General features: G+C 37.1%; 3 protein-coding genes across 4 annotated transcripts in view; 1 reads left to right on the plus strand and 2 right to left on the minus strand.

The window, feature by feature from the left end:
* prkd3 (protein kinase D3) overlaps nt 1–5,607 on the minus strand; it is a 51,811-nt gene extending 46,204 nt beyond the window's left edge. Inside the window, exons 1-2 of the mRNA XM_053509673.1 lie at nt 5,158–5,607; nt 4,060–4,753 (exon numbers count right to left, since the gene is read on the minus strand). Coding sequence (XP_053365648.1) covers nt 4,060–4,341 — 282 coding nt within the window. The 5' untranslated portion in view covers nt 4,342–4,753; nt 5,158–5,607. The remainder of the gene's footprint in view (nt 1–4,059; nt 4,754–5,157) is intronic.
* Nucleotides 5,608–7,811: 2,204 nt separating this feature from the next.
* mocs3 (molybdenum cofactor synthesis 3) lies at nt 7,812–15,898 on the minus strand. 2 transcript variants are annotated; one of them, XM_053509245.1, is made up of 13 exons: nt 15,726–15,898; nt 15,504–15,633; nt 15,331–15,423; nt 14,897–15,017; nt 14,751–14,829; nt 14,544–14,657; nt 14,311–14,419; nt 12,625–12,687; nt 12,359–12,522; nt 11,958–12,005; nt 11,762–11,858; nt 11,525–11,626; nt 7,812–11,214 (listed from the first exon to the last, which is right to left on the minus strand). In XM_053509245.1, the coding sequence occupies exons 1-13, from the start codon at nt 15,825–15,827 to the stop codon at nt 11,057–11,059; spliced, it is 1,380 nt and encodes a 459-aa protein (XP_053365220.1). In that variant the 5' UTR covers nt 15,828–15,898; the 3' UTR covers nt 7,812–11,056. The 2 variants fall into 2 exon arrangements, 1 of the variants encoding a protein (XP_053365220.1); XR_008361849.1 differs by having other exon boundaries at nt 11,180–11,214; nt 11,525–11,610.
* Nucleotides 15,899–17,220: 1,322 nt separating this feature from the next.
* qpct (glutaminyl-peptide cyclotransferase) lies at nt 17,221–24,760 on the plus strand. Its single transcript, XM_053510618.1, has 7 exons — nt 17,221–17,340; nt 21,318–21,464; nt 21,597–21,878; nt 22,110–22,277; nt 22,669–22,768; nt 24,095–24,211; nt 24,318–24,760. The coding sequence occupies exons 1-7, from the start codon at nt 17,230–17,232 to the stop codon at nt 24,491–24,493; spliced, it is 1,101 nt and encodes a 366-aa protein (XP_053366593.1). The 5' UTR covers nt 17,221–17,229; the 3' UTR covers nt 24,494–24,760.
* Nucleotides 24,761–27,982: the final 3,222 nt, after the last annotated feature.

Here is a 27,982-nt window from a genome sequence, read left to right on the forward strand (position 1 = left end):
AAAAGCATGGAAAGAACATGCAAACACCACAGAGTCCACTGAGGTAAGGAACAGACGCCATAGGCTGGAAGTGCAAGGCCACCGTGCTGGCCACTTTGCCACCGTGCTGCCTAAAATACCATACATGACCCCTTTATTAACAATTGTTAGTAGGTATGGTTTATTTATTATGTTATATTGTGTGAATGTAATGGCTAATTGGTGTGTGTGTGTGTCTGATAAAAGGTAAAGTACTCTCATATACTATTTATACTACAATAAACTACTATGTTATAGCTAACTGGCTCACAAAGGAGTTAAACAAATCCTAATAAAAGAACAATCTATCACCTAATCAATGGACTGAGCTCATCATACATTTACCAGACACTCTTAACTTTTTTATCTTATTACACACCTAAGCAGTTGAGGGTTAAGGGCCTTGCTCAAGGGCCGAACAGCGGCAACTTGGTGGTTGTGGGGTTTGAACCTGGGTTCTTCTCAACCGTAGTCCAATGCCTTAACCACTGAGCTACCCCTGGCCCAAGTATGTGGGGAGAAGAAAATATAAGCTTTAAAAACAGGCAAAATGTATAACGAACAATGACAAATGTGTGACTTGTAATGTCCTGATTCATTGTACATTGACTTGCCCTGGCTTTCCACCAATCCTCTAACAGTAACGCCTGAACAGACAACATTTACCCACAGCTCTTTTTAATGAAATATCATTATGTAATACTTTCTGTGTCATGTTGATTGGACTAGCAAAGAGCAGAAAATATGTGTAATTGTACTTTGGTCTGTAAGCCTGTGCACTTGTATGAGTAAAGATGGTCAGGAGAATGGGAGAAATCAGAGTCATTTTTTCCACTGATATCAAAGCCATATGATCGTGCTAGGCTGGATCTCAGCGCATGGGGTTTTCAGCTCATCCCATGGGTTTTGGGTGATCCAGAGAAGCACAGAATGTTTTTAGACTGACACTGCTTCATGGTTTTTTCATCAAAAATACATGTCCACTAAAACTGCATCTAGATGCCTTATAGAAGAACCCACCTGCTCCCTGCTCCAATCCAATGTTTAATAAAACATCTGTGATATAAAGAGAGCAGGAAAACAGCATTATATATATATATATATATATATATATATATATATGCAATACATACATATACATAAACAAAAGTCATACTATTCTTACACAGCAACCTAGTGATAAATGATACTTAAATAACTCCAAAACTCTGGCTCTCTCTGAAATTCCTGCCTTCAAGCCAAAAAACATCAAGAAAATATCAATATTGGATTCTACCCTGAAGCAAGGTTCCAGATCGCAAGCTAGTGAGTATTCACCACTGCATTACATCCGCCTGAAGGAATGTGAACTTGACCTGAAATGCACTGGACAAAAAATACACAAAGCCAGGCATTACATGTTAGTAATACTGCCTATCTGCTTGTGTAGCAGATTTACAAGGAACCATGCAAGGTTGCAGCTTGTCTCTTAGCATCAAGCAGGAGATCACCACATTCTGTTAAAGGGTCATGTCAGTATATTATTGCCAGACTATTTTCTGTTAAAACAGTGGTACACTCTGGATGAAGCTGCTCAGTGTGGAAATGGTGTAAAAATGGTGTAAAAATATTGTAACTGGATTAGTTAATCTATTGCATATAACAATAGTCCAAAAAGATAATCTCAAAGTAGTTGGCTTTTCTTAACATAATCACAATGATAACACTCAAAAAGAAAAAATAAATAAATAATTGCATTAATCTGTTATTATCAGCAGCAGCTTGTGACATAGACCTTTGGTGGGGATAGAACGACATTAATTCTCACTAATGCAATTAACTCAATAATAGGTAGCTGAAAGTCAACAATATTCAGTCATTTAGCATACAGCCTAGAAGCTTGTTTCAAGTTTTTAGACTATAACCATATTTTTTTCTCATGGCTTACACAAAAGACTCTGACAACCTCTTCATTGTCTGTGTTTTTTGATCTAATACAGTTCTTACCATTGCACACATTTTGTAAAATAATATCTTTAACAAATGTCAACTAGCAAAATAAATCATTTTGTTTAGAGATAACCATTCAATATTCCAAATAAAATTATCAGAATTTTTTGCTTCAATCTACCCAAGGCTCATTTATGCCTGTGGGACCAAAGGCTAGCTTATCTGGTCTAATCCTTTACTAGAAATGTATGTAAACACTCAGCGCATCACAGCTTGCTGTGCCTAGAAGCACACAAAGTGATCAAGGTTGTTAATCTGACCTTCAAATAGGAAGTGCTGGACAGTCTGATCGAAGGAGTCCTCAACTTACAGCACATAAATAATGCTACTAATAATATCCTGGTTCCAGATACTACAAAGTATCCTCAGATGTCTTGTGGAGTCATGCCTTTAGGGTTAGAGTTGTTTGGTGGCACAAGGGAAACCTAAAACCAAAGCCAATTAATTTAATATATTGGTTTTAATTTTATGGCTGTTCAGTGTAGCACTTAAGAAAGTGATGAGTATAGTGATGATAATGATTTATCGCATGGTTAGCACTTGTAGTTCCCACTTTTTAATCAATAATAATTAAATAATTAAAGGAAGTTGTTATTATATATATATATATATATATATATATATATATAGGGAGAGAGAGAGAGATGGTGAGGCTCCACCTTCCCCTGGGCAAAAGCCACCACTGCTTATGACTTCGGATTTTCATTACCTACACACTTTTTACTCCATCCATTGTGTCATCACATCTTCCTGTGATCTAATTTATAAAAAAATAAACTGGTGGTATGAAAATGTATTCTTAATCAGTGACTATTGCCCATCATTACTTATCCACTTACGTAGCTTCCTGATGATTAGAGCACAGACTAGGCATTTTAAACAAATTAATATGATAGAAAACTACAGTTGCTCAGTCACAATATATTTCTTGCTTCTTCAACAAAAACAGCTTTTGAGGTTTTGGGTTATTTTCTTTTTAGACTCATGAATAAACAACCTAATACTCTGCTGTGCTGGTAGAGAGAGAAGCCTGTACAGTTTGGGGATTGTTCTCAGACACGTCAGCTGCAAGCTGCTTAGGAGTAACCTGCTGACCAAACACACCACTATAAATCTAGACCTGTATTCTGAGATTTAAATTATCACATTAATCTTGATTAAAGCAGGATAAAAGTGTCCTTATTAAGTCCCATAACATTATGGTTGGACTCTTGAAAAAGACCAATGCTATCAAGTTTCTAAAATAAATGTCTGCTAAACCTAATCTTACTAGAAAGTTTCTTTTCTTTTCCAACACAAAGACAATGCTGAAATTTATGTTACAGCTTAGGTGAGATATCATGCAAAGATTTGATACTGTACCTTGACCAGGCTTACTTGTTTATTTGTTGTTATTAAAAAGTCCCATTTTTTGTGTAACTGTATTGAAAATATCTAGATATTTTACATACTTCGTAAACACTATATGAGTGGAAACAGGATAATTCGCCTGCCTTAAATAATACAAACCAGTCAGTAATTGGATTGTACCTGTCTGTATATTTTAAAGCCTATATTATGTATATCTGTATACACAGTATATATATATAAAAAAAACAGTACAGTCACAATGTAACAGCAGCGTTTCATCCACTGTTACCCCAGGTCAGAATACATTTGTGTATCTAAAGTATGCAAAATTGAAGTTGGTGGTTGGTGCACATGTGTATTTACATACTGCAGTGTTTTGTCGATAACAGGAACATCTATACACGTATTAGTTACACTTCATAAAGTGGTGAGAAATATTTCGACAAAGCAAGACATAAGGGTTAATGGTCTTGCTTAAAGGCCCTACAATGTCTAAAATTTTGATCAGTCTTAACTAGTGGCTCGATCTGTACCATTCACTAGAGCAAATGCGGCTTAAAAATATAGCATAGCTGTTTTTTTTGTTTTGTTTTTTTTAAGATATATTTAGCCATTGTATCCTTTGTTACTCTGAGCTGCACTAAAACCACATTTCTAAGACATCATGGTAAGCATAAACATTTTCTGAATGAGAATATCTACCTTTTGGTCGACAATGGAACAGACCAGGTCTTTCACAGCATTGAGTGACAGGTCATGTGGCTCCAGGCTGACTGTCTCCCTGGTGAGGCCAATCTGAAGGAGAAAGGAGAGTCCATGGAGAGAACCTCTGGAGAGCGTAGGGCTTGGAGCACTGTGACTGCCGTTGGACAGGCGGCCAAAGAGGGCCACAGGGGGACTTGGGGATGGGGTGGGGGGCGTAGGCTGGGAGTGGAGGTAGGCTTTGGGCAAGGGTGGAGGAGGTGTGCTACTGCAGGCAGACATTGGCTTGCCTCCTACCACTGAGATGACTGCTGAGTAAATCCCAAAGTTGGTGAGCCTGAAACCTGTGTCTCAGCTCCACTGATTTTCTGAGTTTAAAGTTTTATTTGGACATCTGTCTTTATATAGTATAACAACTTTTACAGTCTTACACAGTCCTTTATAGCTGTTATGAAGTGTGTATTTTTCTTCTCTGAATTTACACAATAATATGCTAATTCCAATAGCATAATTACTGGGTAATAATTATAATTATGCTCTCGTTACACAGTACCCTGGTGCCTTATGGCGTACACACTGCATTGATAAGTGTATTTAATGATGTCTTGGCTGAGCTCAGGATCTCAACTTGAAGCTCGATGAAGCAGCTGTTATCCTAGATGTTTTCTTTGTGCTCATTCCTGTTTTTCAAGCTCTGTTAGAAAAAAAACATGCATTAAGTCATACCTGTACCGTAGATGTATATGATTATTTCATAAACAAATAAACATCAAATAGAAAAGAAAAACAGACTTTATAAAGTGACATGTAGTCAACAACGGAGAAATTGTTTCACACTTTTTATGATTAAAAACCAAATATATTTATATTTTTTCTATTACTGCATTTGCACCCTGTAACCAACATCTGGAAGCCTTGCCATTCCACACATCTGGAGAGGATCCTCCCCCTTTTGATCGTGTAGCTGGCAGAGGACCACGACTGCCAGCAAAACAACTTTACAATTGTGTTGCTAGTGTTCACCGTGTGGTGCGTAGTAATTTGTAAATAGGAATAATTTAATATTATAAAACAACGCATAGTAAAAACACACATTACCTGGATATGTTTAGAAAAGGCGCTTTCCCATTTGTGGATGAGAAACAAACAAACAAACAAAAAAAAGCCTTTCAATATCGAAGCTTGTTAACGTGTTTCGCAGAGTTTCGTATTTACTCAACAGCTTTAAATCCCTGAAAATTCCAGAATCCTGTCCTGATTCGGATTACAGACTTGTGTATTTTTCCGAAACTTTTTGTTCCCTCAGGTCTGGTGGCGAAAGGCTCCTTCATGAGTGCGTCGTGTTTTCGGCTGTGGTTCGAGCCTCCACCTCCGCTGAAAGAGAGGAAATGCTCCCAAGCTGAGGTGAAGTTTGTGGACGGATAAAGCCGTTTCGGAGTCCAAAGCGACTCCACTACAACCCCGTAAACCCTGTGTGTTTCTCGGGCTTTTTTCCTGCTTTTGCATCACGCGCATGCCTGACTTGATAACCGTTTCCGTTATGTGGCCGGAGGCTGAGAGCGCTTTAGCGACCTCTATCGGTACGACGAAGATTTACGAGACTCTGTGGTGCCAGACGCACCGCCGTGGTGAATCGATGAACGACTCTTTTAGGTTTTGAAAGACTCTTTTACTTTTTTAGAACGAGAGCTTAAAATAAATTAATCTAATCGGTTGATGAAGTGGATAAGCCCCTTGTCCAGTGTGTATCCCGCCCTGTGCCCACGGTGCCCTGGGTTAGGCTCCAGGCTTCCTGCAACCCCTCAACAGGATAAGCGGTGTAGAAAATGTGAGTGAGTGGGATGAGTGTTTGACAAAGTTTTCCTGTCAGAATATTATTACTAATTAAACCGAACTAATTGTTAATACTTCATTCACAGACCCAAGGCAGGAGTTAAACCCAGATGACTGGGACCACTAAGTCTGACGTTATCTACACCTGAAAATAATGTAGCCATTCTCAATAATTTGTGCTGACTCCTGCAGTTACATTATTACAAATAATAACTATATAATTCTTCGTGCTCCTCAGTAACCCCTTGAAGGCTGCCCACTCAAATTTAGCTTGGCTGAGTAAAGTTTAAAGGTTTTTCATGATGTCATACGGCCTCCATGGATCGACTGTGCATTCTTTCTATAGTATTCTTCATGATTGTTTGGTGATTTGCCTCACTTCTGTGTAATCAGAAAAACAGACTATCCTTTGATTCCAACGCACATTAGTAACAATGCTATGACTTTGATGCACACAGAAACACAGAGATTAAAGGTAGAATTGGGAGATTCAAAATTAAGTTGAAACATTTTGCTCTAATCTATAATACCAGTGATGTCCTTTTGCCTCACCTAACAGGTGTGGGGGCCAAAACCTTAACCTTAAAATATGCTAATATGAAAATAATTCTGTGCATTCTTCTGTGTGAATTTAGAACAAAATTGACACTTTAATCAAGAACAATGTTTTGGAATTTGGTTTTAAATAAGCTTTAATTAACACATTTATTGGAATCACTATGCAAATGTAATCAATACTGTGGTATTTGTCATGTTTGTTTGTTTTTTTCCAAGAAGGAAATATTTCATTTATAATCTGTATACTTTTTCTAATGCAGAAAATGTGACCAGGGGATATAAAAGAGGCCAGAAGCAGTTATAAAAGTGGGTGTGCATGTTATTAGCAACTGTTTAGATTAGCCTACAATCAGAAAGGAAAAGGCAAATGACATTAGCAATCTTGTGATAATGACATAACCCAAACAGTTGAAGATCACATGAATACCAAGCATGCGATTGCTGGAATAATATTGGAATAGCCTAGATAATGTTAAAATAAAACAGAATTGCCAGATGTGGTATTCAAGTAAGTTTAGAACACTGTAAAATGGTATTGTTGTGAAAATGCCCTGAGGTTATACTGCAAGTGTTGAAATAGTATTCATCATCTGCCTAATCAGACAAATTAGGGTAAATAGAGTTTTAATGATGTCTTCTTTGAACATAGAAAATTAAACCACAGATTTACTAAGATGTTGTAAATAACATTTTAAGTACAAAGTACAATTAATGTTATATTCAGTTTCACAGATATTTCTTAATCAAAAGTAAAAAAATTAGTCGAACTCTCTAGTGCTAGTCTTAGCCTCCCACTCCTAACAAAGCTTAAAGTGTACAATAATTGATCTATGTAGACTCCTACAAAAGAAAAAAAATGATTTTCATTATTATATAGCTTACTTTTATTGGTGGCATCTGTGTGCATGTTCTCCCCATGCTTGGTGGGTTTCTTCCCATAGCTCAAAGACCTGCAAATTAGGTTAACTGGCATTCCCAAAATTCCCATAGTGTGTGAGAGAGTGTGTGTATATGTGTACCCTGCGATAGAATGAGACCCTGTCCAGGGTGTACCTCGCCTCATGCCCTAATTTTCCTGTATATGGGATAAAAAGGTATATTTGATGAGTAAGTGAGTTTACCTAGTTTTTACACTTAATCCTGGCTAAAACTGGTTGTGGAGGGATGTGTTAGAATATAACACATCCCTCCCCCTACAAAAAAAAAAACTGTTTCAGAAGAGTCAATATGTTGAACTCCATCATAGAAAACAATGAAGGAGAATGTAATAGCCTAAATGAAAACAATGAATAATAGTAACAAAAAAAGTCGATTTTATCTTTTTTTTTATTCTTTCCTATAGGCCTATTTATGCCTACTTACTTCCTTTTTTTTAAGGTCACAAACAGTTGTGTAAGCATTTCACTGCGTATCATACTGCGTATGGTTAGGTATGTGACAAAAATGTGAATTTGATATAATTGGAATTGGGTTATAGACTGTCCAAGACATTATTAAAATGCAATGGAAGGACAGAGATGTACCATCAACCTTATAGAAGGGAGGTCATAAAAAAATAATAATGATCATGGTAGGAAATCACAAACACTTGGCAAAGTTGCATGATTGGAAACCAAGAGAAATCACTGCTGTTTTTTAAATAGTGAAATTAAGAGCATTTCCACACACATGCAATGTAATGAGAACCCACATGATTAAGACTAAACAGTTGTGTGGCCATAAGAAAACCAGGTCCATCCCATGATGATAAAAAGTAGTCTAATGGAGAAAGCCACTCATTATGGCACCATGATTTGCAGCTTTTCCAGTGTCATTTCCTAGACTGTCATGAATGTAGGCCCAATTTTTGTACCATTCTGACATTTTTGTACCATGTCAGAAACCATAACTGTGTGCATGCATATCCATAAATGTTCCTCATGCAGTTCAGACTTGTTTTGAATGGGGTTTTAGTGAGCTTAATCAGATAAAAGGCTTCAATTTGCTAGGGGGCATAAAGATTGGATTTTGGCGTAATGGAAAAAGGTCATGTGGTTTGATGAGTACAGATTTTTTTCTTGTGCCAAAGTGAAAGGCACATCGGCGTAAGAAGGAAAGTGCATGAAGCACCCATCATACATAGTGTCCATTGTACAAGCCTCTGGAGGCAGTGTTATGATCTGGGGTTGCTTTTCTTGGGCAGGGCTAGGCTCAACTATGTTGCAATAAAATAAATTCAGCTGACTACCTGAATGTTGTAAATGACCAGGTTAACCAGGAGTTTTTCTTTCCAAATGGCATGGGAAAATTCCTTGACAGCAGTATCAATATTCATGTTTTGTATTGTGTTTGCCATCTTCTTGCAGGATACATATATTTTTTTACATATACATACATTGCACATATACATATATTGCATTTGTTTTTCATACCTTGTTGATCCATGGATTATGATCTTATTGACAGGTCTTGTATTCAGAACTTAGAACTATCTAACCAATAGCTTAATGCTTCCACAGTAGGGCCACCCATGGTGAACAGATCTAAAGAGCGATTAGACAAAGAGTGAACCGAAAGACACCCCTTGAAAGGTACAAAAAAGACCAAATGTACCCTACGTGGATTAGGGCAACTGTGACCCATCCAGAGCCAGGAGAGGGGTAGTGTCTACAGGCAAGTGAGTAAGTAGGCCACCCACATAACACAATGAAACTCAGCCTAAAATATCTTGTGAACCTTGTGGGGTCATCAACGTTAAGATGAAGGCTGAGGGGGTGTGGCAGACAGTCTTACATGGACCTTTACAATGACTAAACTGTGCACAATTTTTTTTTTTCTGAGCATGTGCAGATGAGTTTTTACCTCTACTTTGAATATTTTGTTAGCAATGAAAGGTAAATTTTGAGCAGGCTTATTTATTCCTCATTTCAGGAGGCAGTTTCAGAAATGTCTTGATTCTTTGGATTGTATCTGTGTGAATGAGTTTAGTATAGAGCTCCAGAAGGTGGCGATAATGTACAGTAAAGTTGACTTAACAAATCACAAGGAAGAACTGATCTGCTTCATGATGAAAGCTACAAGAGCTTTGTCCCAAGCAAAAAATGAATAAGCAGTAAATTAGGGAAGAGGAATAAACATTAACAGCATTAAAGCATGTTTAAAGGTCACATGTGTTTATAAAATGTTTTGTATGCAGGCGTGTAGAATGTAGAGAATGGAAGGTAATAGGGAGAAAATTAAACAAAATAGAAATATTGTTTTTGATTAAGTGACAATCTGTTCAACTTCATAATTATGTTGATTTACCCAGATTTAAACTGCTTTTAAGTCACAGTGACATTCTGCTTTATGATCTGATAACTCTATAGGAATGTCACAGCAAGCAAGATTTCACTCAGAAGGGTCATCTTCATACTGTACATGACTAAATCAATTAACTACATTAATTTACATTTAATATGTTTACTACACTTCCTGTGTATCAAATAGGAGCTACCTTAGTTTGCTTAACCAGTGTTGTGTAGTCCATCCACCTAAAGCCGTCACTTGTTTTGCATGCTTGTGAGATGCTTTTCTGCTCTTGGTTATCTGAGTTACTGTACTGATGATCACTGCATGTTCTTTTTTTCTTTATTACACGACTCTGTGTAAAGTCTAGATTGTTTTGCATGAAAATCCAAAGAGGTTATCAATTATAGAAATACTTGAAGCAGCTCATCTGGCACCAAAAATCATAGCACGATCAAATTTTTTTCACATTTCAGCACATTTTTCCCCATTCTAAGGGGTTGACACAACTATTTTCTAAACCTACTGGCCCATATTAACATGAGTTTATGCTTTGAAACGCTGCCATGCCCTTGCCTAATGTGTACAGGTGTTTCTAATAAGGTACTTGGTAGGTACTTTTTAAACATTTGATGTTAATTAAGAAATTAAGAAAATTGTTAAATAATTTATTATTATAATAATTAGTGAGGACAGCCCTTGTGGCAAGGCCGTATGGATGGAAAAGATTTATCTAGGGGCATTGAAAAAATTGCACAAAGTTGTGCTTATGTGATTAACACATTTTTCTATTCCTTTCGACCAGAAAATTGGGACAGTGGTTCTTTAAATAAGAGGACCAGAGGTTGTGGTCCCTTTCACACTCCTCAGCTTCCCAGGAAAACATTATGTCAGGATTCTGGATTGGAGGCTATGGCAGATAGTTGAGCCAAGGACTCAGGAAAAACAGCGTGGGTTGTGCACAGATCTCTCTCTTTAACAGCCTTGTAATGGGTCTTGGGAGTTTACTAATCCAGTCTACATGTGGATGGATTTGGAGAAGACCCATAATTGATTGCATCTCAACATCTGCTGTGGAGGTACCTCAGGAGTATGTGGAATTTGGGTCAATCCAGTCACTTCAAACTGCAGTGAGAGCTGTGTATGCTTGCTTGGCATTAAGTCAAGATTATTTAAGGTGGGTGTCTGGCTCTGTCAAGAGTGTTGTTTCTGATCCTGAGCACTTACAAACAATACTTATAAACCAATTGTTTTACACTGATAAAAACAGAAATGAAACTTTTTTTTTCTTTTCAACATGTATAACTTGGCATAAAGGAATACAATCAGTAAATGAAAGTTAATATTTTGGAAGAGATGGATCAATCTTATTAGCCCAGGCCATCAGGCCTCCGGTTATATCTTTTACAACGATGTGCTCCAGTTCAATTCCAGACATCTTCTGCAGCAGCTGCACAGCCAACTGAGAGTCATTCCCCTGTTTACACACTACATACACTGGCAGAAAATGTGGGAAGGAAAAAGAATCATGTCAATATCTCTCCTCTAACAAATGTTTTAACTGTTAGAAAAGTGACTCTACATGGAGGGTGTATAGTTTTTTGCTACTCTTAAAGCTAAAGGGAAATTTGCATGTGATATAACCTCACCACTATATAGCATATATTAGGGTTTGTGTATAACTTGGAACTGATGTTTAAATCTTTAGAACACAGCTAAAACATCTGAAATCGAAATACACTACTGTGTGTCAAAGACAGAAAATAAAAATATATTCTAAGATATATATGAAGTTTTTGCCAGGTACCTGGAATTTCCGAGGTAATCTGCATCTTTAGGTTACCAATCTTCTCCTTTAGGAAATGAATGTGGTCTGTCCTTTTATCCTCTAAACTGGACAGTGGAATATCTATCAGTAACAAAAAGCATCTTAATGGTATCATATACCAACAGCTTATGCCATTCTGTAACACTTTCCATGGTGTAAACTGAACCAGATAGAATCAATATTTTAAAAAATGATGAAAGCCATGGGAAACCATACTGATGGAAACTGGCAGATGGCAAATGTCCACTTCCACTTTGGGCCGAACATCAAGAAGGAGATGAGGAGTACCGCAGTCCATGATGGATTTATACTCCTAAAATTAAAATGAACTAATATTAACCACTGGTAACAGATCGGCTCTTTAATGTTTTTTGGTTTATCTCATAAAAAATAATGACTTCATGTAATATACCTGTACAGACACTCGCTGTTCTGCAGGCAGCAGATTCAGTCTTCGACACTGGAAAAAGATGAACAACAGAATGATGAATAAACTGACCATTTTAAATTAGTTTACCTTTTTTTACAGTGGGAATTTATAGGTTTTTGGAACAACTTTTAAGGTCAGATTTCTCACATAATTACACAATACTCATTGTAATTGTGTATTTTTAAATTCCTATTTATGTGCCAGTCACACACACAGACACACAGTAAAAAGTAAAAGCCTGATTTTTGGCAGAACTATAGTGACCCCTAGTGGACAGTTGTTTTTTTTATTACTAGACTTACACTAGCAGGAGCAGAAGGTAAGAAACAATGAACACAGCAGCACAAAAACTCCACCAAAACTTGTTGTTACATGAATCTGACCTTGTCTGTTGCAGAAGAGCCGCAGAACCTCTCATAGTCCTGCAGTTCTGTGACTGTGGGCGTCTCTCCACAAACAGCACAGCCTGCCTGCTTGGCTCTCAGCTTTATGCTGCGAAATCGGCAATCCTGAGCATCAAACATCAGCAGTTGTTGGCCAAAGGAAGCTGCATGGGCCAGTCAAAGAGAGCCGTCATCAAATACTGTGTACGCACGTTTAAAAACTAGTGTACCTCTAGCTTTCCATGTGAGTTTCAGTGAAAGGATACATTTTTGTGCAGAGGCGATCTTCAGAACCTCTAAAGCTTGAAGACAGCCCATGACTCCAACCACTGCAACAAAGATGGGAATGTGATTTTACGCTGCTCAGGTTCCTACACTCCCATAATTAGCCAGGGCAAACTGAATCATGAATAGAAAAGTACAAATATTTACATGAGCACCATTTATTTATTCATATCCTTATTTCTATAAATAAGTCGCCCTTAACAAGATCAGGCTCAGTGCTAAAATAAAGTGGGTATTATGTAAGACCACTTTTTAAAGTGTACAGGATGTAAGGCTCAGCACCCAGGCAGCTGAGGAACAGGAGCTCATTGTGCAGATGGAGCCTCATTTATAAATCTTTGCTTATATTTGCGTTTTTCTAAAAAAAATAAAAATAAAAAAAAAGCATGAACACACACTAAAATACTCAGAAACACTAAAGCTCCCATGCACAATCCGTACTTAATTCAGGAAAGTTCATCCTGTGTGTAGGCTTGCAACAAATTAGTATTTTTCATAATTTACTTATCTAACATTTATTTCCTGTTCCAAAATTTTTATTACAAATAATAAATGATAGTTCCAGGATGTCTGGTTTGACCACATGGGTTATCCTCCATTTCTCCCACTTCCTGAAAACATACCTGCAGGTGGACTAGCTATGCTAAATTGCTCTTACAGTACATGTGAATAATGGCTTTACACTTTTACACAATAGAATTGTGTTTAGTTTTGTATAGTTTGTGGATGATGCTCTGTGATGGATTGGCATTCTATTTAAGGTGATTTCCACCTTACCCACAGCATTCCCCTGATTATTTAAATAAGCAATAACAAAGTAAGTATCCTAAACATAATGTGAAAAAGCCAATAAAGTATAACCTTTGCTACATTTTGATAACAGTCCAAAACTATCTATCCACTTACCTGGAAAATTGTGTAATGAGCCTGTCAGTGCATTTTGATTAAATAGGTGCTAGACAACAATTTATTAATTTGTTTATTCCCTATACTATAGTGTACAGGGTCACTGGAGGCCTGGAGTTCATCCCAGGGGACTCGGGGCACTAGGTGGGGTACACCCTGGATGAGGTGCCAATCAATCACAGGGCACAAGCGCACACACACACACACATACTTAGTACAGGCAATTTATAAGTGTCAGTTAGTCTACCCTGCATGTCTTTGGACTGTGTAAGGAAACTTGAGTACCCGGATGAAACCCACCAAGCATGGAGAGAACATGCAAAACTCCACGCACACAGACCAGAAGATGAACACCCTGGAGGGTCTGATATTGAAATTAATAATTTATGGTTAATAATGGTCATTGTCCCAAAGCACCTTTACAGAATTAAAATATCTAAAAAAGAATTTTTACAAAAAAAAGTATAACCTATAAAAGTCAGTTTGTGTGTGATAAGCAGGCAAGCGTGGCGGTGGCCGGGAAAACTCCCTGAGATGACAACAGTAAGAAACCTTAAGAGGAACCAAACTCAACAGGGAACCCATACTCATTTGGGTAATATCAGATAATATATTTGTTTTCTCATTACTCCATCAATGCCAGTTCCATGTTCTGTTGATTTCCTTTATGTTACACATGCTTTTTACTCTTATGTACGCATTAGATCTGTATAGACCAGTACAGTTACATGTAATAGCCGCAAGCTTTGAGTTGCACTCACCCACTCCTAAGACTCCTCCATCCGAGCAGTTTGTGACAGTTTCAGGTGGTGGAGGAACGGGATATAAACACCTGTAGCAAGGCCCTCCATTATAATTATACACTGTGAGCTAGCGATGAGAAAGAAGAAGACAGCCGTACATGTTTATACGGATATAAAGCTGACATAAGATAAAGTTATGTTTTATAAAAAAATAAATTAATCACATTCACTCCCATTCTAAAGTGTCCTACCTGGCCTTCCATTCGCAAAGCACTTGCAGATACTAAGGGCTTGCCACTGAGAACACAGGCGTCATTAACAAGGTAACGTGTTGGAACGTTATCTGAACAATCAGCCACGATGTCATACATACAAACACAAGGAGTCAAGGATACAAACTTTGAGAATCATAACAGCACTTAAAAATCACATTGGTCTGACCAGCACGGCATAAAAGGATACTGTTGGATGAGTTGTAAAGCATTCTCAGAGGAGAGCTGGAGATGATATGGCACACACTGTGTTGTAGAATTTAACCTGTTAGAACACTAAAGTTAACACATTAAACCCAGCCCGGTTTCTTTATTGAAGAAAAGAGATGTACCTGCTTAGAGTCTGTGCTGCAGACTGGGCTTTGGGTAGACCAAGAGTCTTCTCTGTGTGCAGAACCTGTCTGTGCAGATTACTCAGCTCCACCTCGTCATAATCCAACAGTCCTAAACGCCCTAATGGTGTAGAATATAGAAATGTATATATCAGAAACTAATGCTGGTACAGGGTGAGATGATTTCACCCAATTCAGATATACTACTGAGTTCAGATCAGCCAAAGCCTTGCAGTAAGGGATAAAATCATCTCCACGTGTAACAATCAACAATCTTGTAATCAACATCACTAGATGCACAAGTCCCATAAAGTTTAAGCATTTGCTTTACATATAGAGCCAGACCTCCTGGTATATAGAAGTTGGCAAATGGTAAGAAGATCCAACAAAGACGAATTGGTTTCGTTTATTTGTTGTGAGCAACACAAGCTTACCGATTCCAGCCGCAGCGAGGTAAAGAGCTAGAGGACAGCCTAAACCTCCACATCCCACCACCAAAACAGACGTGCTTAAAAGACTCATCTGACCTGCACAGACAAGAGACGAGTCGGTTGTGACTGAATGTGTCAAACGAAAAGCAGCAACAGATTTAAATCAGATTTTTTACCTTTGACACCGAACTCCGGCAGGAGCAGCTGCCTGCTGTATCGCATGACGTCATCGTTGGTTAAAGAATTGTACTGCAGTTTATCCAAAGGCGATACCTGCTCCTGTATGTCCTTCAGTAATGAGTTATCCTGTTAAAATAACAAGAGGAAAAAAGTTTTTTTGCAATATTTGAACAGAAACCGCGTATTTGAATTAGGTGCAGTATTAGACACATGCAGACCTTCTGGGTTTGCTCAAGCTTGTTTTTCAGAGCAGCAATTTCCGCATCTTTTTCCAAGAGCTGTTTCTTCAGACTTAAAACATCGCCATCCATTTCATTCATTTAAACAAAAAAGTGATTTTAAAAACAAAACTGAAACGCTGGAGAACTCTACATGCACAACGTGCAGTCGCTTCCTGTGTATCTACGTCACCAAACACGTGTGCAAGCTCGATGATCACGTGTTTTTCACTGACCAATTAAAGTACAGGTTATAAGCAGGGTTAAAACGTCAATATACCTAGAGGAATTACACACACACACACACACACACACAAACATCGACTAGCCATAACAATATGACCACCTGCTTAATATTGAGTAGATTTCCAGTTTCGCCACCAAAACAGTGATGCGCTGTGTTTTGACACCTTTCTGTTGTAACCAGTCTTAACCTTTTAGTCAATTTGATAGCTCTTATCCGATCCAATAGATGAGTACTACAGCTCAGATTGCTGATTTGCCACAGAAAGGTGTCAGAACACATAATCACTCATTCTGTGGCAAAAGGGGACCTATTCGACATTAAGTGGGTGTTCATAATGTCAGAGTTGCTCGGTTATATATTTGCTTGTTTATTTTTTATGTGATGATGCATTTTATATACGTCATATATTTACAACATGTGGAGCAAAGTTAGGCTGGTATTAGTATTAGGATAATACAATGTGAGCATGGAGCCTTTAGATGATTTTACATGTTTCTATGTTACACAAATACTATGCTAGGAACAAGTATATTGTCGATTGCAAAATATATAAAACATTCTATTAAATGAGATTTATAATGTCACAACATTTATGTTTCTATCTTAGTCTTTAAGATATAACTGTACATAACCTAGGAAGGACTTTATTTTCCCTTTATAATGTAGACCAACTATATACATTATACTTGTATGAGGAATTTGTTTCTGGTGTTTTACATTAAAGAACAAGACATCACAAACACCAGCCTAAATGATACCATCCAGTAGACTTTGCTCTAAATGTTTTTATATTTAAGGTTCCGTAGTCTACAAATTTAAAACAAAACATTTAAATGCTTTTTTAAATTATGAATTCAAAATATTTATGTACAGATCTGGTCAGATTTGTACACCTTTGCCATCTTATTTTCCAGATAATTTATATTTTCTCATTTCTTTCCTTTCTAATCTATCATTAATAGTGGTAATCCAGACCCTCCCAGCACCATCTCCTAGAGTTTGGTTTGTCAGATTATGTTGATTTTTTTCTTTCCACCTGGATTTGTTGGCACTACATGAGTGTGCGTAAATCAAATAACGTGCTTGACGTGTTTTCAAGTGCAGGCTGTGTGTGTGTGTGTGTGTGTGTGTGTGTAAATGGATGAGGCGTATCCCCCTGTGGCCAGGCTTCAGGTCCTCCCTCCCTCCCCCTCACCCTCCCTCACATGATCTCTCTCTCTCTCTCTCTCTCTCTCTCTCTCAGAAATAACCGGGGTGATGAGGAGCGCTGTGAGATCCGGTACAGCCATGCGGTTCTTCGCGCTGATCGGCATCTTTTTAACATGTACAGACCATATCTATGGCCAAATACAGTGGACACAAGAAAAGGTAAATGTTTTCGCCTTTATAACATATATTATTGTGCGTTTTACGCAGAACTGGAGTGTTTGTGCGGATCACATCTGCCTGTAGGCTAAACGAATCACATGGTTACGTGTTAATCTTAGTTCTCGAACTGGAGAACTAAAGTGGTCTGCATCAGGGTTTTTTTATTATTTACATGTAAAATCCAATAAGCGCAAGAATCCTTGCCTATAGATTGTGACCGAGTTGTCTTATATAGGCCTATATGTTTTAAACTCTGCTAGTCACAGATTGTTCATGGCTGCTTTAAGGTTTCATTGCTTTTGACTTTTTGATAACAGGTCACACTGGTTCCTACAGCTTAGATGACCTGAGCATGCTTTCTTGACCAGGTCGTGGTATATATTATGTTCTAAGTTTGATCACCTTGAATATGAAACCTATTCTATTATGAATTGAATCGTGTGTTTTAGGTGCTTTTTGTGCCCAATTCTTGCTTCTATCTTCCTTTTGCTTGTTGCTATGGCAGCACGTCCCCTTTATTGATCCAGCATCTGCCATCGCGATATTTATAGAGCTGACTTCTCTAAACTCCTCCATCATTTCCCGCGAGAATATGTTTACATTGTAGCGGGACCTTTAAACATCAAAGAATATCAATACACGTATACTAATTACGTATAATACTAGTTAGATGAGTTTGTAGTATATTATGCCAAATCCTTTCCAAATAAATGCCTTAATATATATTAATTATTCAAAAAATTTCCAAACATTTCCAAATCATTGCAAAAGGCTTAATTATTCACATGATTAGGTATCATTGTAATATTTGAGATAGAAGGAGAATATTCAGCTATCAGTTTGTGACCTCATGCTCAAGTCTGTTTGAGGTATGCAACAAGACAATGATCCAAAACACACCAGCAGTTCACCTCTGAATGGGTTTCAAATAATAATAATAATGATAAAGTTTTGGTGTGGCCTCATCGAAATCCAGACTTAAATCTGATTGAGATGACCTTAAACCAGCTGTTCATGCTTGAAAACCCTGTGGCTGAATTAATAAAATTCTTAAAAGAATAGTGGCCAAAATATTTGTCCAAACAGATGTGAAAGGCTAATTTATTTGTATTGTTTATTACATTGCCAGTTATCGCAAGCGCTTAATTGCAGTTGTTGCCACTAACGGTGGCACAAGTATTGTGTTTATGGCACAAACAGTTATTATGTTCATCATGTTATGTTATTTTTCACTTTCACTTATTTATTTTCAGCTTTTTTCCTTTAATAAATAAAATCATTAATTAAAAAACTGCATTTTGTATTTAATCAGGTTATCTTTGTGTAATATTGTTGCAAAGTAATACATGTCTCACTGAGCTCTGGGTGAGAATATACATTGCATCAGGATGTTTTTCCTTTATTTGTAAAAGGAGGAGAGTGTGGCATGATGCACATTGTTGTAGTCTCCTGCATGATGCACATTGTTGTAGTCTCCTGCAACTAAACAGTTACCCTAAACTAGTGTGTTTACTGTGACTGTAGGTGTCCATTTAACCAACTAATAGCAATATTTTCAGGTGCTTAAAAACTGAACTAAAGCGTGGAATCAGATGGTTTCCAACATCTTTGGATAACCTGCAAAACATTTATTCTGTAAATATAAACTAGTCCTATGACCTACGCATATGTATCATGCATGTACTGTTGGCACAATTCCGCTTTTTCATTTTCAGGACAAATATCAGATCTCTGACTATCAGAGATTGAAACACTGGCCTCCACTGAAATGGAGGAATGTTAAAAAAAAATTTTCTGCTTACATGTTTGTTGTGCTCACAGACTGACGACAAACATAACAAGACCAAATGGACTTTGAGAACAAACAAAAGTGATGCTATATCAGTGCCATGCACATTCACACAGTTCAGTGTAGGAGTATTATGTTTTATAAAGGAACATTTTACAAGTTGAAAACATTGATTCATAGCATGATGATTCCACTTTTATACGTGTAACCTACAAATGCTTCCCTTTTCAGGATATTCTTAAAGGTTCTCTGTTGCTATGCATGGTTAATGTAGCCCACATAATTACTCACACAGTATCAGCAGTGTATAATTTTCTATACACATAATCATGAACAGACTCTGTAATAACGCTGTAGTAAAGTGTCAACACCATATGCCATGTCTGTTTATAATTCACTCACTTTGATGTGTTAACAGGGGCGTATTTGCAATATAAATATTATATCATAAGTAAATATATTTTATGTAGAGCTCAACGTGTTAAAAACCGTTGCTAAATCTCAACACACCATTTGCTTTTTTTTCTAATTTTGTTCTGATGTTTTTTTTTCACAATTTTACAAGTTTTAATGTTTGTATTGAATGAACTGTGGATGAATACATTCTGGAGGAATATGTTTATAACTAAAACTGGTTTATTTATAATGTAAATGTAATATAAACCACAGACCAGCGTCTGCTTATTTTCGAGCAGCGTCTGTTCATTTAATGACATGTTGTCGATGTTGATTCAAAATAGCTGTTTGATTCTGGTGAGTCACATAACTGTGGGATGTGTGATTAAACTCAAGGCTTCATCTATCATTCACCAGTCAGGATTATAAGCCTTAACTACACTGTTGTTGTTGCGCTTTATTTTTTTAGAGAACTTATAATGACTGGAAGAAAATGTGGACTTTATGTATTGTCCAAGCAAAGAAAACAACAGTGCAATAGAAATGGTCAATATTGTTAAATAGTGGAGAGTTTCAAGTTATGCAGCGTTGAAAAGGAAGTCTTATTTGCTCTGCCCAGAGTCAATTCCCTATCTTAAGCGACTTCTCACATTGCAAAAGACCAAATGTGATGATTCACTTCCCTTGTATTTACATAGAATGAGCTCGACTAGAATTTCCACCCTGTTCAATCTCTTTACGTGTACACAACATACCACAACACATGATACATTTATGAACTCCTCAGAGTGTTGATTTGTGACGGAAAATGTTTAGATTATGTTTTAAAGAAGCTAACTGTTTGGGAAAAACTAACAAAAAAAAAATGTATATTTAACATCGCGGGTCTCACAAGGGGCAGGCAACGCCCTGCCTGGCAACGCCGCCGCAAGGCAATCTACGTGAACGCGCCACGCCTGGCGGCGTGTCTATTTCAGGGTCCTGATACCTGTTTCAGGGCCCTGTTCGGTCTGTTAATTTTTGTGTTTTTTGTTTCCTTTTTTATTTCCCAATTAATAATCCCATGCTCTATCCAAATGGGTGGGTCCTCCCATGTGTGTCACAAGCACTTTCACAACCTTCTATTTCATTGACCTCCTCAGAAGCCCTGCGGTAGGGCTCTCATAAATAATATTACATCTCGCGGTGCGGCTCTCCAATCCACACAATGTTACAGTCTAATTACAATTTCAGGTGATTTTAGACATATATTTTCATAGGGTTGGCCATTTTTCATCTTTTTAAATAAAGATATTTAAAAAAAATAGAACATTTTTTCAATAGAGCAGTAAATCATGTTTGAATAACATATCCTCTGCAAGTTAATCTTCACCATATTCTTATATTCTTTAACACAGTGTACTTAGTAAAATAAATGCTATGAATAATAATAATAATAAGAAGAAGTAGTAGAAGAAATAGAAGAATGTAAATAAATAAGTACATATATACATACATACTGTACATACAAACAAGCAACATTCTATATTTCTAGAGCAGTAACACCAAAGGGGTTTAGATGATCTTTAATATTTATTTTTTACTCATGATCATCTTTTACTCAATATAAACAGATTAAGTAAAAATAGCATAGTAGTGGATCCAGTAGTGGAATACATATAATACAGAGACTGATTATGTGAGGTAGAAGAGTTACGTGTGTAACTCAGAAATGAGTAGGTATGTGTAACAGTTGGGAATTCTGGGATTGTATGACACCTAAGATGCTCTCTCTGTCTTTCTCTCTCTCCAGCTATACCACAAGGCGAGCTCTCTGAGTTCTGATGATCTGTTAAGTGTTCTGGCTCTAACAGACACTGACCGCATGTGGAAGAATGACCTGAAGCCCATGCTGATGGTGCGCTATCCTGGCTCTCCAGGAAGCCAAGCAGTGCAGAAGGTCTGTATCCATGCATTATGTATTTCATCTATTATAATACTTGTCCATGCACAGCATTATATAAAGTTAATGAATCAAATTACTTGAACTTATTCATCTTCTTTATATATGTTTCTTACTTTCTCCTTCCAGCAAATAAAATCTACTCTGAGCTCATTGAAAGCAGGCTGGGAAGTGACTGAGGATCGTTTCCAGAACTGGACACCTTATGGCCAGATGCCTTTCACCAACATAATCGCCACTCTTAACCCTAGTGCTAAGCGGCGCCTAGTGCTGTCTTGTCACTACGACTCAAAGTATTTCCCTCCTCAGTGGCACGGACAGGAGTTTCTGGGAGCCACTGATTCAGCTGTTCCCTGCTCCATGCTGTTAGAGATGGCCAGGGCACTTGATAGGGAGCTTAAGACACTTAAGGTAAGGAAATCTACACGTGAACTTGACAATTGGAGTGAGTTATAAGGGGAAAAAAGAAGAGAGAAATGAAGAGAATAAAAGTATTTATTTTAGATGTAGATAATATAACTTTATGCATATATTTTGCTAATAGAATAGCAGTACATTATATACAATTGGGTTAATGGAGTTACACATTATTCACCACTGGATGGCAGCATTTATATATTGTGGCCACTTTATGTCTCTCAGGAAACAGAGTCGGACTTGACACTACAGCTGATCTTCTTTGATGGAGAGGAGGCGCTGTATCAGTGGACTTCTACTGACTCTCTTTATGGTTCCCGACACCTAGCAACCAAAATGGAGAACACGGCACACCCTTTGGGAGCTAAAGACACAAACCAGTTAGATGGCATTGTACGGTTTTTCACAGAAACATTCAAAACTTAAAACAAAAATAAAAACATACAAATATATGAATAAATATACTGGATTACATATGTTATTGATTACAATAAATTTTATTGTTAATCACAGTGATCTATAAGTCATAATTTGCCAACAGAGTATAAGGCTAATCAGACTTATTGAGAATACAGATGCTGTATGGGTTTTCCATCAGGCAGTGCTGTCAGCGATGGGGAGAACATGACATCATGTCTGTTCCTAAACAACAGGGGAAAGTCGAGCCTTTCAAAGCTTATCTTAAAAGGAATACAAGACAGTACTTTGCCATGACTCATGAAGTCTGTCTTTTGCTTTTTTTGTTTTTTCTTTCTGTCCACCTACTCTTTCCTTTTTAAAATAGGATCTTTTTGTTCTTTTGGACTTAATCGGAGGTCCGACTCCTCGCTTTGGTAATCAGTTCTCCAACACTGCCAGGTGGCTCTTCAAGCTCCAAAATATTGGTGAGTTTCTTTCATTTCATAAAAAAATTCCGGAATTGCTTTCCTTAGATATATGACAGGCGTTCAAGCGAAACTGGGACTTGTGAAGAAATTGAATGAACCGATTGACATTTACAGAAGACTTTGGGCACAGTACCGAGATGAGGCCCAGCTGCAGAATAAAAACAATTTAATGGTCCAAACGTTTTTAAAAAGGCCATATGTTCATGAATGATGATCCCAGCCGAGGTGGCTTGGGGCCCACTGCAGTCATTCCAATGAACATTTAGCGAGTGGAAAGCTCTCAGGAAAAAAATGGCCAGTTTTTTTTCCCCAAAGGCATTATGTTTTTGCACAACCTCTTACAGCCCACTGCACCACTGGACATTACACAAACTCAGCTTCGTAGTTAGTACCACATCCCTCATATAGTCCTCACATCACTCTGAGCGATTACCACAGGTTTGGGCTCCTGGGAGTTCCTGGGAGGCCAGTGTTTCAAACATGAAGGAGATAATTTGATCATGAATATATTGTATCCAAGTCAAACACAGGGATAAGTGTATTAGTGTAGCAGGGATTTATATAGAGAAATACAGTAAAGTAGTTTTTACTCTCATAATTGTGGCCTCTTTTCACTTTAAAACTTTAACACCTGTTATATTTAATATAATATTTTCATCTAACCAGATGTTATTTAATTGGTAGAACATTCTTACCACAGTAGAAAAATTAGAAGATTAAGAATGTTTGTGAATATATAAACAGAAACATAGGCTGCCTACTTTGTTGGTTAGAGACTATAGCAGTGTTTAGCTCACTGACAGTTTGCATTAATCATTGTCAAGATCTTTCTCTGGCTGGATTTGTTGGTTGCTTGACTCCTATTAAACTAGCAATATTATAAATCCATTAAAAAAAACCAGCAATGCTACAGCATGTGCATTCACTCATCCCGCCACAACACTTACTTATGTATCAGTGTCATTGTACTGGTGAAAATAATACAGTATGTGCGTAACAGTGCTTTTGTGGTGGTTGTGCTTAAACAACCTCTCGCAGCCGGAGGTCTAGAGAGAGCTGATTGGCCGAGGGAATAATAGTATTAATATATAATAATAATAATAATAATAATAATAATAGTAATAATTGTAATCAATGTGTTCTCCTTCCATTAGAACCTCTTATAACCAATGACATCAACTGTAGCTTAATTCCTTAAGTTACTTGGTCATGTGTTTATGTGTTTTGTCGCCAAGTCTGTTGCTTTTGTTTTGTAGTTTTGAATAACTGTGTGGTCAGTAGACAGTTTAAAGAACTGTTTTGTTCCTATGTTCTTGTTTTCAGAGCGGCGCCTGCATGCACTGGACCATCTACTGGATCATCCTAACGAAGTGCAGTACTTCTGGCCCAACATGCCTGTGGGTCCTGTACAAGATGACCACATGCCTTTTCTTAGCCGAGGTAATATCATATCCACTGTTGAAATTAAATTATAAATGACTGTAGATCATCATTAGCATGTCAAGCTGATTTTATGCAGACAATAAAAACCTCCCTGTTGCTGCAGGGGTCCATGTGCTTCATCTTATCCCTAATCCATTTCCCTCTGTGTGGCATACATTTGATGACAATGAGGAGAATTTGGACCGAGCCACGATCCAGAACCTCAACAAGATTTTGCAGGTCTTTGTGCTCGAATACCTCAACATGAAAAGCCAAGATCTGCTCACTCAGGCACCCTAATGTTCCTTTGTCTTATGCCTAATCAGTAACAACCGCACTATGAAATCTTGTTACCACAAAGTACCACATAATTTCGTATTCTTGACACTATGGTGTTATTTAGGATCAATTGTCTATTTTTGTGTGTTCATTAATAACTCTATATTGTACAACAGGACCAACTATGATTACTGAGATCAGTATAATCAGTATATTAGTAAGCATTGACATTCTGCCTGGTGTAATGTGAGACTTCTTCAATCTGTAATAAATATTACTGTTCTAGGACATTGGAAAGAATATATATTAAATGGATCTTTTACCTGTTTTATTATTTACATTATATTTAAATATAAATATAAAATTTCTAAAATAAAATGAATTATAATACAGTCAAAGTTGAAAAAATTGTAAAAGTGTATTGTAATGTAAGTTACTCGGTGCTGCTGAAGATTAAGTGTTCTTTTTTTAAAAAAATCCTTTGCACCAGGTTTATATATGTGACATGAAGAACGCTATTGAAAATGCTTGTTGTTTTTTTTTTTTATCTAATTCAATACAATAATTGTCATAACAAACAGCTTGAGTGAAACTTAGAATATTTTAAATATTTACATGTATTTCAAAAAAAAATTTTGTTAAGCATTTGGCATGTGCCCTTTTGGAATGGACTCTCTAAGTTTGTGTAAAATCTTATAATCTAGTTTTGACAAATTGCATTGGAGAGTCGTCTGAACACATGCGTTAACAAAAGAGATTAAGCAATTAAGCATGAGAAAAGTCTGACCTTTTGTGCAAAGCAGTTGGTATGGTCAATATCACAAATTTGCTTACGTAGTGACCTGGAAATGGTGCTACTTCCAAATCCCGAAACATTGTATTCATTTTTTTAATAATAATAATGTTAACAGATTTTTTTTGGGTGTCACATACACATATATTCCACATTCGCATAATTTTTCACATTCATGCATTTGTATCCATATAAGACTTGAAAATAATTCTTGGAAATGTTTCTTTCAGAACACAGATGTGTAAATAAAATGCAATAATATAATGCTATTCAGGTTTAAATTGATCTAATATAGTATGGTTGAAAGACTTCGGAAATTATATTATTATAAAAATCTTATATTAATTGGTAACTTTTTCAACCTTGTTTGTGTTTGACCATTGTTGTCCAGGAAGCATAAGCAAACAGGAACTATGATCATGCGTCAGTCACACATTCCCAGCATACATGCTGAAGACTTCCCTCATCTGACACTCCCATGGTTCATTAAGCTGACCTGCCATGAAATCTGCTATCAGAAGTGTCTAGTTTCACGCCTTCTTTGTGAACTACAACAAACTTAAAGTTTCCTAAATCTATTTCCAATATTAATAGCTAAAGATTAATTGCACCCAGAACTTGACATAACCTATCCATAATATTTAACACGCTATTATGACTGTGATTTTATTATAGCACTGTATAATCCTTATACCAGTGGGAGGCTTTAATGAGTTTACACTGGTCTTATGTGTCCAAAATGCCAGAGCTGACATATGATTTCCCGGCACCTTTCCTGTTACTTGTCAATAATTTGTTTGAAGTGTGTTAAAGCATTAGTTCATTTATTATATTTATAAAAAATAACACTGGATTTTATATATAATAGATGTTACTAGACTGTTACTCTCACTGGTACATAGGCATAGGACTCAGTCTTCTCAGAAATCACTGTAACAGTACTCTCGCTAAAGTATACTTAAAAGTAGTCAACTGCTTTAATAATATAGGCCTCTAGCAAGCCTTAAATCCTCGTTGTTCACGTTTGATGTGATAGGAAGTCAGATTTTCTGTGCTATTATTTTAACCTTTTGACTTTACAAGTTGCTGCCTGGACTACTGATATTTCCTGATGCTTAATGCATTTCTGTGCAATGCATGAAAATTTAACGGTGATTATGTTATTATGCAATTATCTGATATTTGAATTCTTGAAGTGTTCTTTAAACAGACGAAAAAGACATTTTTCACCTTTTTTTCTTTTACATGAACTTTAAAGTTTTGTTACATTCTTCGGTCTTGTGGTTAGCTTTGCTGTATTTTCTGAATAATAAGAGGCAGTGGTTAATAATAAGGTTTAAGAATGTCACTGAAAAGTCAGAGGAAAATTTAACATGTAAGGGATGAAAAAGCAATCTTGCAATAATGGCTTTGCCTTCCTCTAATAAACAAACTGCCAGAGGAAACAGTTAATTATAGTGTTTCAATTCAAATATTTTATTGCTCATATGTGTGAGAGTGGACCTACAGGTGCAGTATACATTGCTTTCCAGCTGTTAGGCAGGAGTGTGGGATTTATGGCTGGATATATTTCTGATAAGACATGGTCTGTTTTGTGAGGGGGGGGCTGACATCTTACAGCACATTGCACCTGTTTCTTATGACTCAGATCATGTAAAATGCATGTGCATTTCTAAACCTGCCCTGACAAGGAGACAGACCAGTAATCTAAGCAATACGCCCATTTACAGTTACTGTGGGAGCTTTATCAAAAAACAAAAACAGAAATCTAGTTAAGTAGTTAATACTTTACCCATATTTAAACGTTAGGGGGCAGCAGTGAGTTAAAACACTAGTCGGCAGGTGTAATCTATACCTCACTGTACAAAAGAAATATCTTGTTTTATTACTAAAGTCAAAAGGGATCTAAAGACTACTTTAAATATTCAGAAACAAATATGGATTATGTAAAGGATGCAACACGATAAGGCATTTACACTTACTCATTATCTATATCACTTTATCCTGTATACAGGGTCGTGTGCAGCCTATCCCAGGAAGTTTAGGGTAAAGGCGAGGTACACCGTGGACAAGGTGCTAGTTCATTACAAGGCACACACACATACACACATTATGGGTAAGAATGTGTGTGAGCGAAACTGGAGTACCCGGAGGAAATCCAGCAAGCATAGGAAGAACATGCACACAGACCAGGACCCTGAAAGGGCAAGGCAACTGTGCTAACCACTAAACTACTGTACTGCCTGATTAGGTATTCTCACTCACTTATTCATTGTCTATACCGCTTTATCCTGTATTCAGGGTCGCGGAAAGCCTGGAGCCTATTCCAGCAGATTTAGGGCATAAGGCGGGGGTACGCTCTGGACAGGGTGCCTATCCATCACAAGGCACACACACACACACACACACACATACTACAAGCAATTTGGAAACGCCAGTTAGCCTAATTTGCATGTCTTTGGCCTGTGGGAGGAAACCAGAGTACCCGGAGAAAACCCATGAGGAGAACATGCAAACTCCATGCACACAGACAGGAATCAAACCCTGTTGGTGCAAGGCGACAGTGCTAACCACTAAACTACCGTGTTGCCCAATAAGGTATTCAGTTATGAAAAATTAAAATGACATAATGTTGAGATCCATTGATTATCTAACTTCAGCAAAACATTTTTCTTTCTCCTGAAGTTAACACAACAACTTTTGATTTTCAGATATTG

Source organism: Clarias gariepinus, chromosome 13, assembly GCF_024256425.1.
Source record: "Clarias gariepinus isolate MV-2021 ecotype Netherlands chromosome 13, CGAR_prim_01v2, whole genome shotgun sequence".
NCBI classification, from domain to species: domain Eukaryota; kingdom Metazoa; phylum Chordata; class Actinopteri; order Siluriformes; family Clariidae; genus Clarias; species Clarias gariepinus.

Bases quoted from the DNA above. Each gene is read 5' to 3' on its own strand.
- mocs3 (XM_053509245.1), bottom strand. From the start codon at position 15,827: ATGAATGAAATGGATGGCGATGTTTTAAGTCTGAAGAAACAGCTCTTG. The intron at 12,688-14,310 runs GTGAGTGCAACT...TCTTTGTTGCAG, and splicing joins TGGAGGAGTCTTAGGAGTGG to TGGTTGGAGTCATGGGCTGT. The intron at 12,523-12,624 runs GTATCCTTTCAC...TGGCCCATGCAG, and splicing joins GATCGCCTCTGCACAAAAAT to CTTCCTTTGGCCAACAACTG.
- qpct (XM_053510618.1), top strand. From the start codon at position 17,230: ATGAGGAGCGCTGTGAGATCCGGTACAGCCATGCGGTTCTTCGCGCTG. The intron at 17,341-21,317 runs GTAAATGTTTTC...CTCTCTCTCCAG, and splicing joins TACAGTGGACACAAGAAAAG to CTATACCACAAGGCGAGCTC. The intron at 24,212-24,317 runs GTAATATCATAT...CTGTTGCTGCAG, and splicing joins CATGCCTTTTCTTAGCCGAG to GGGTCCATGTGCTTCATCTT.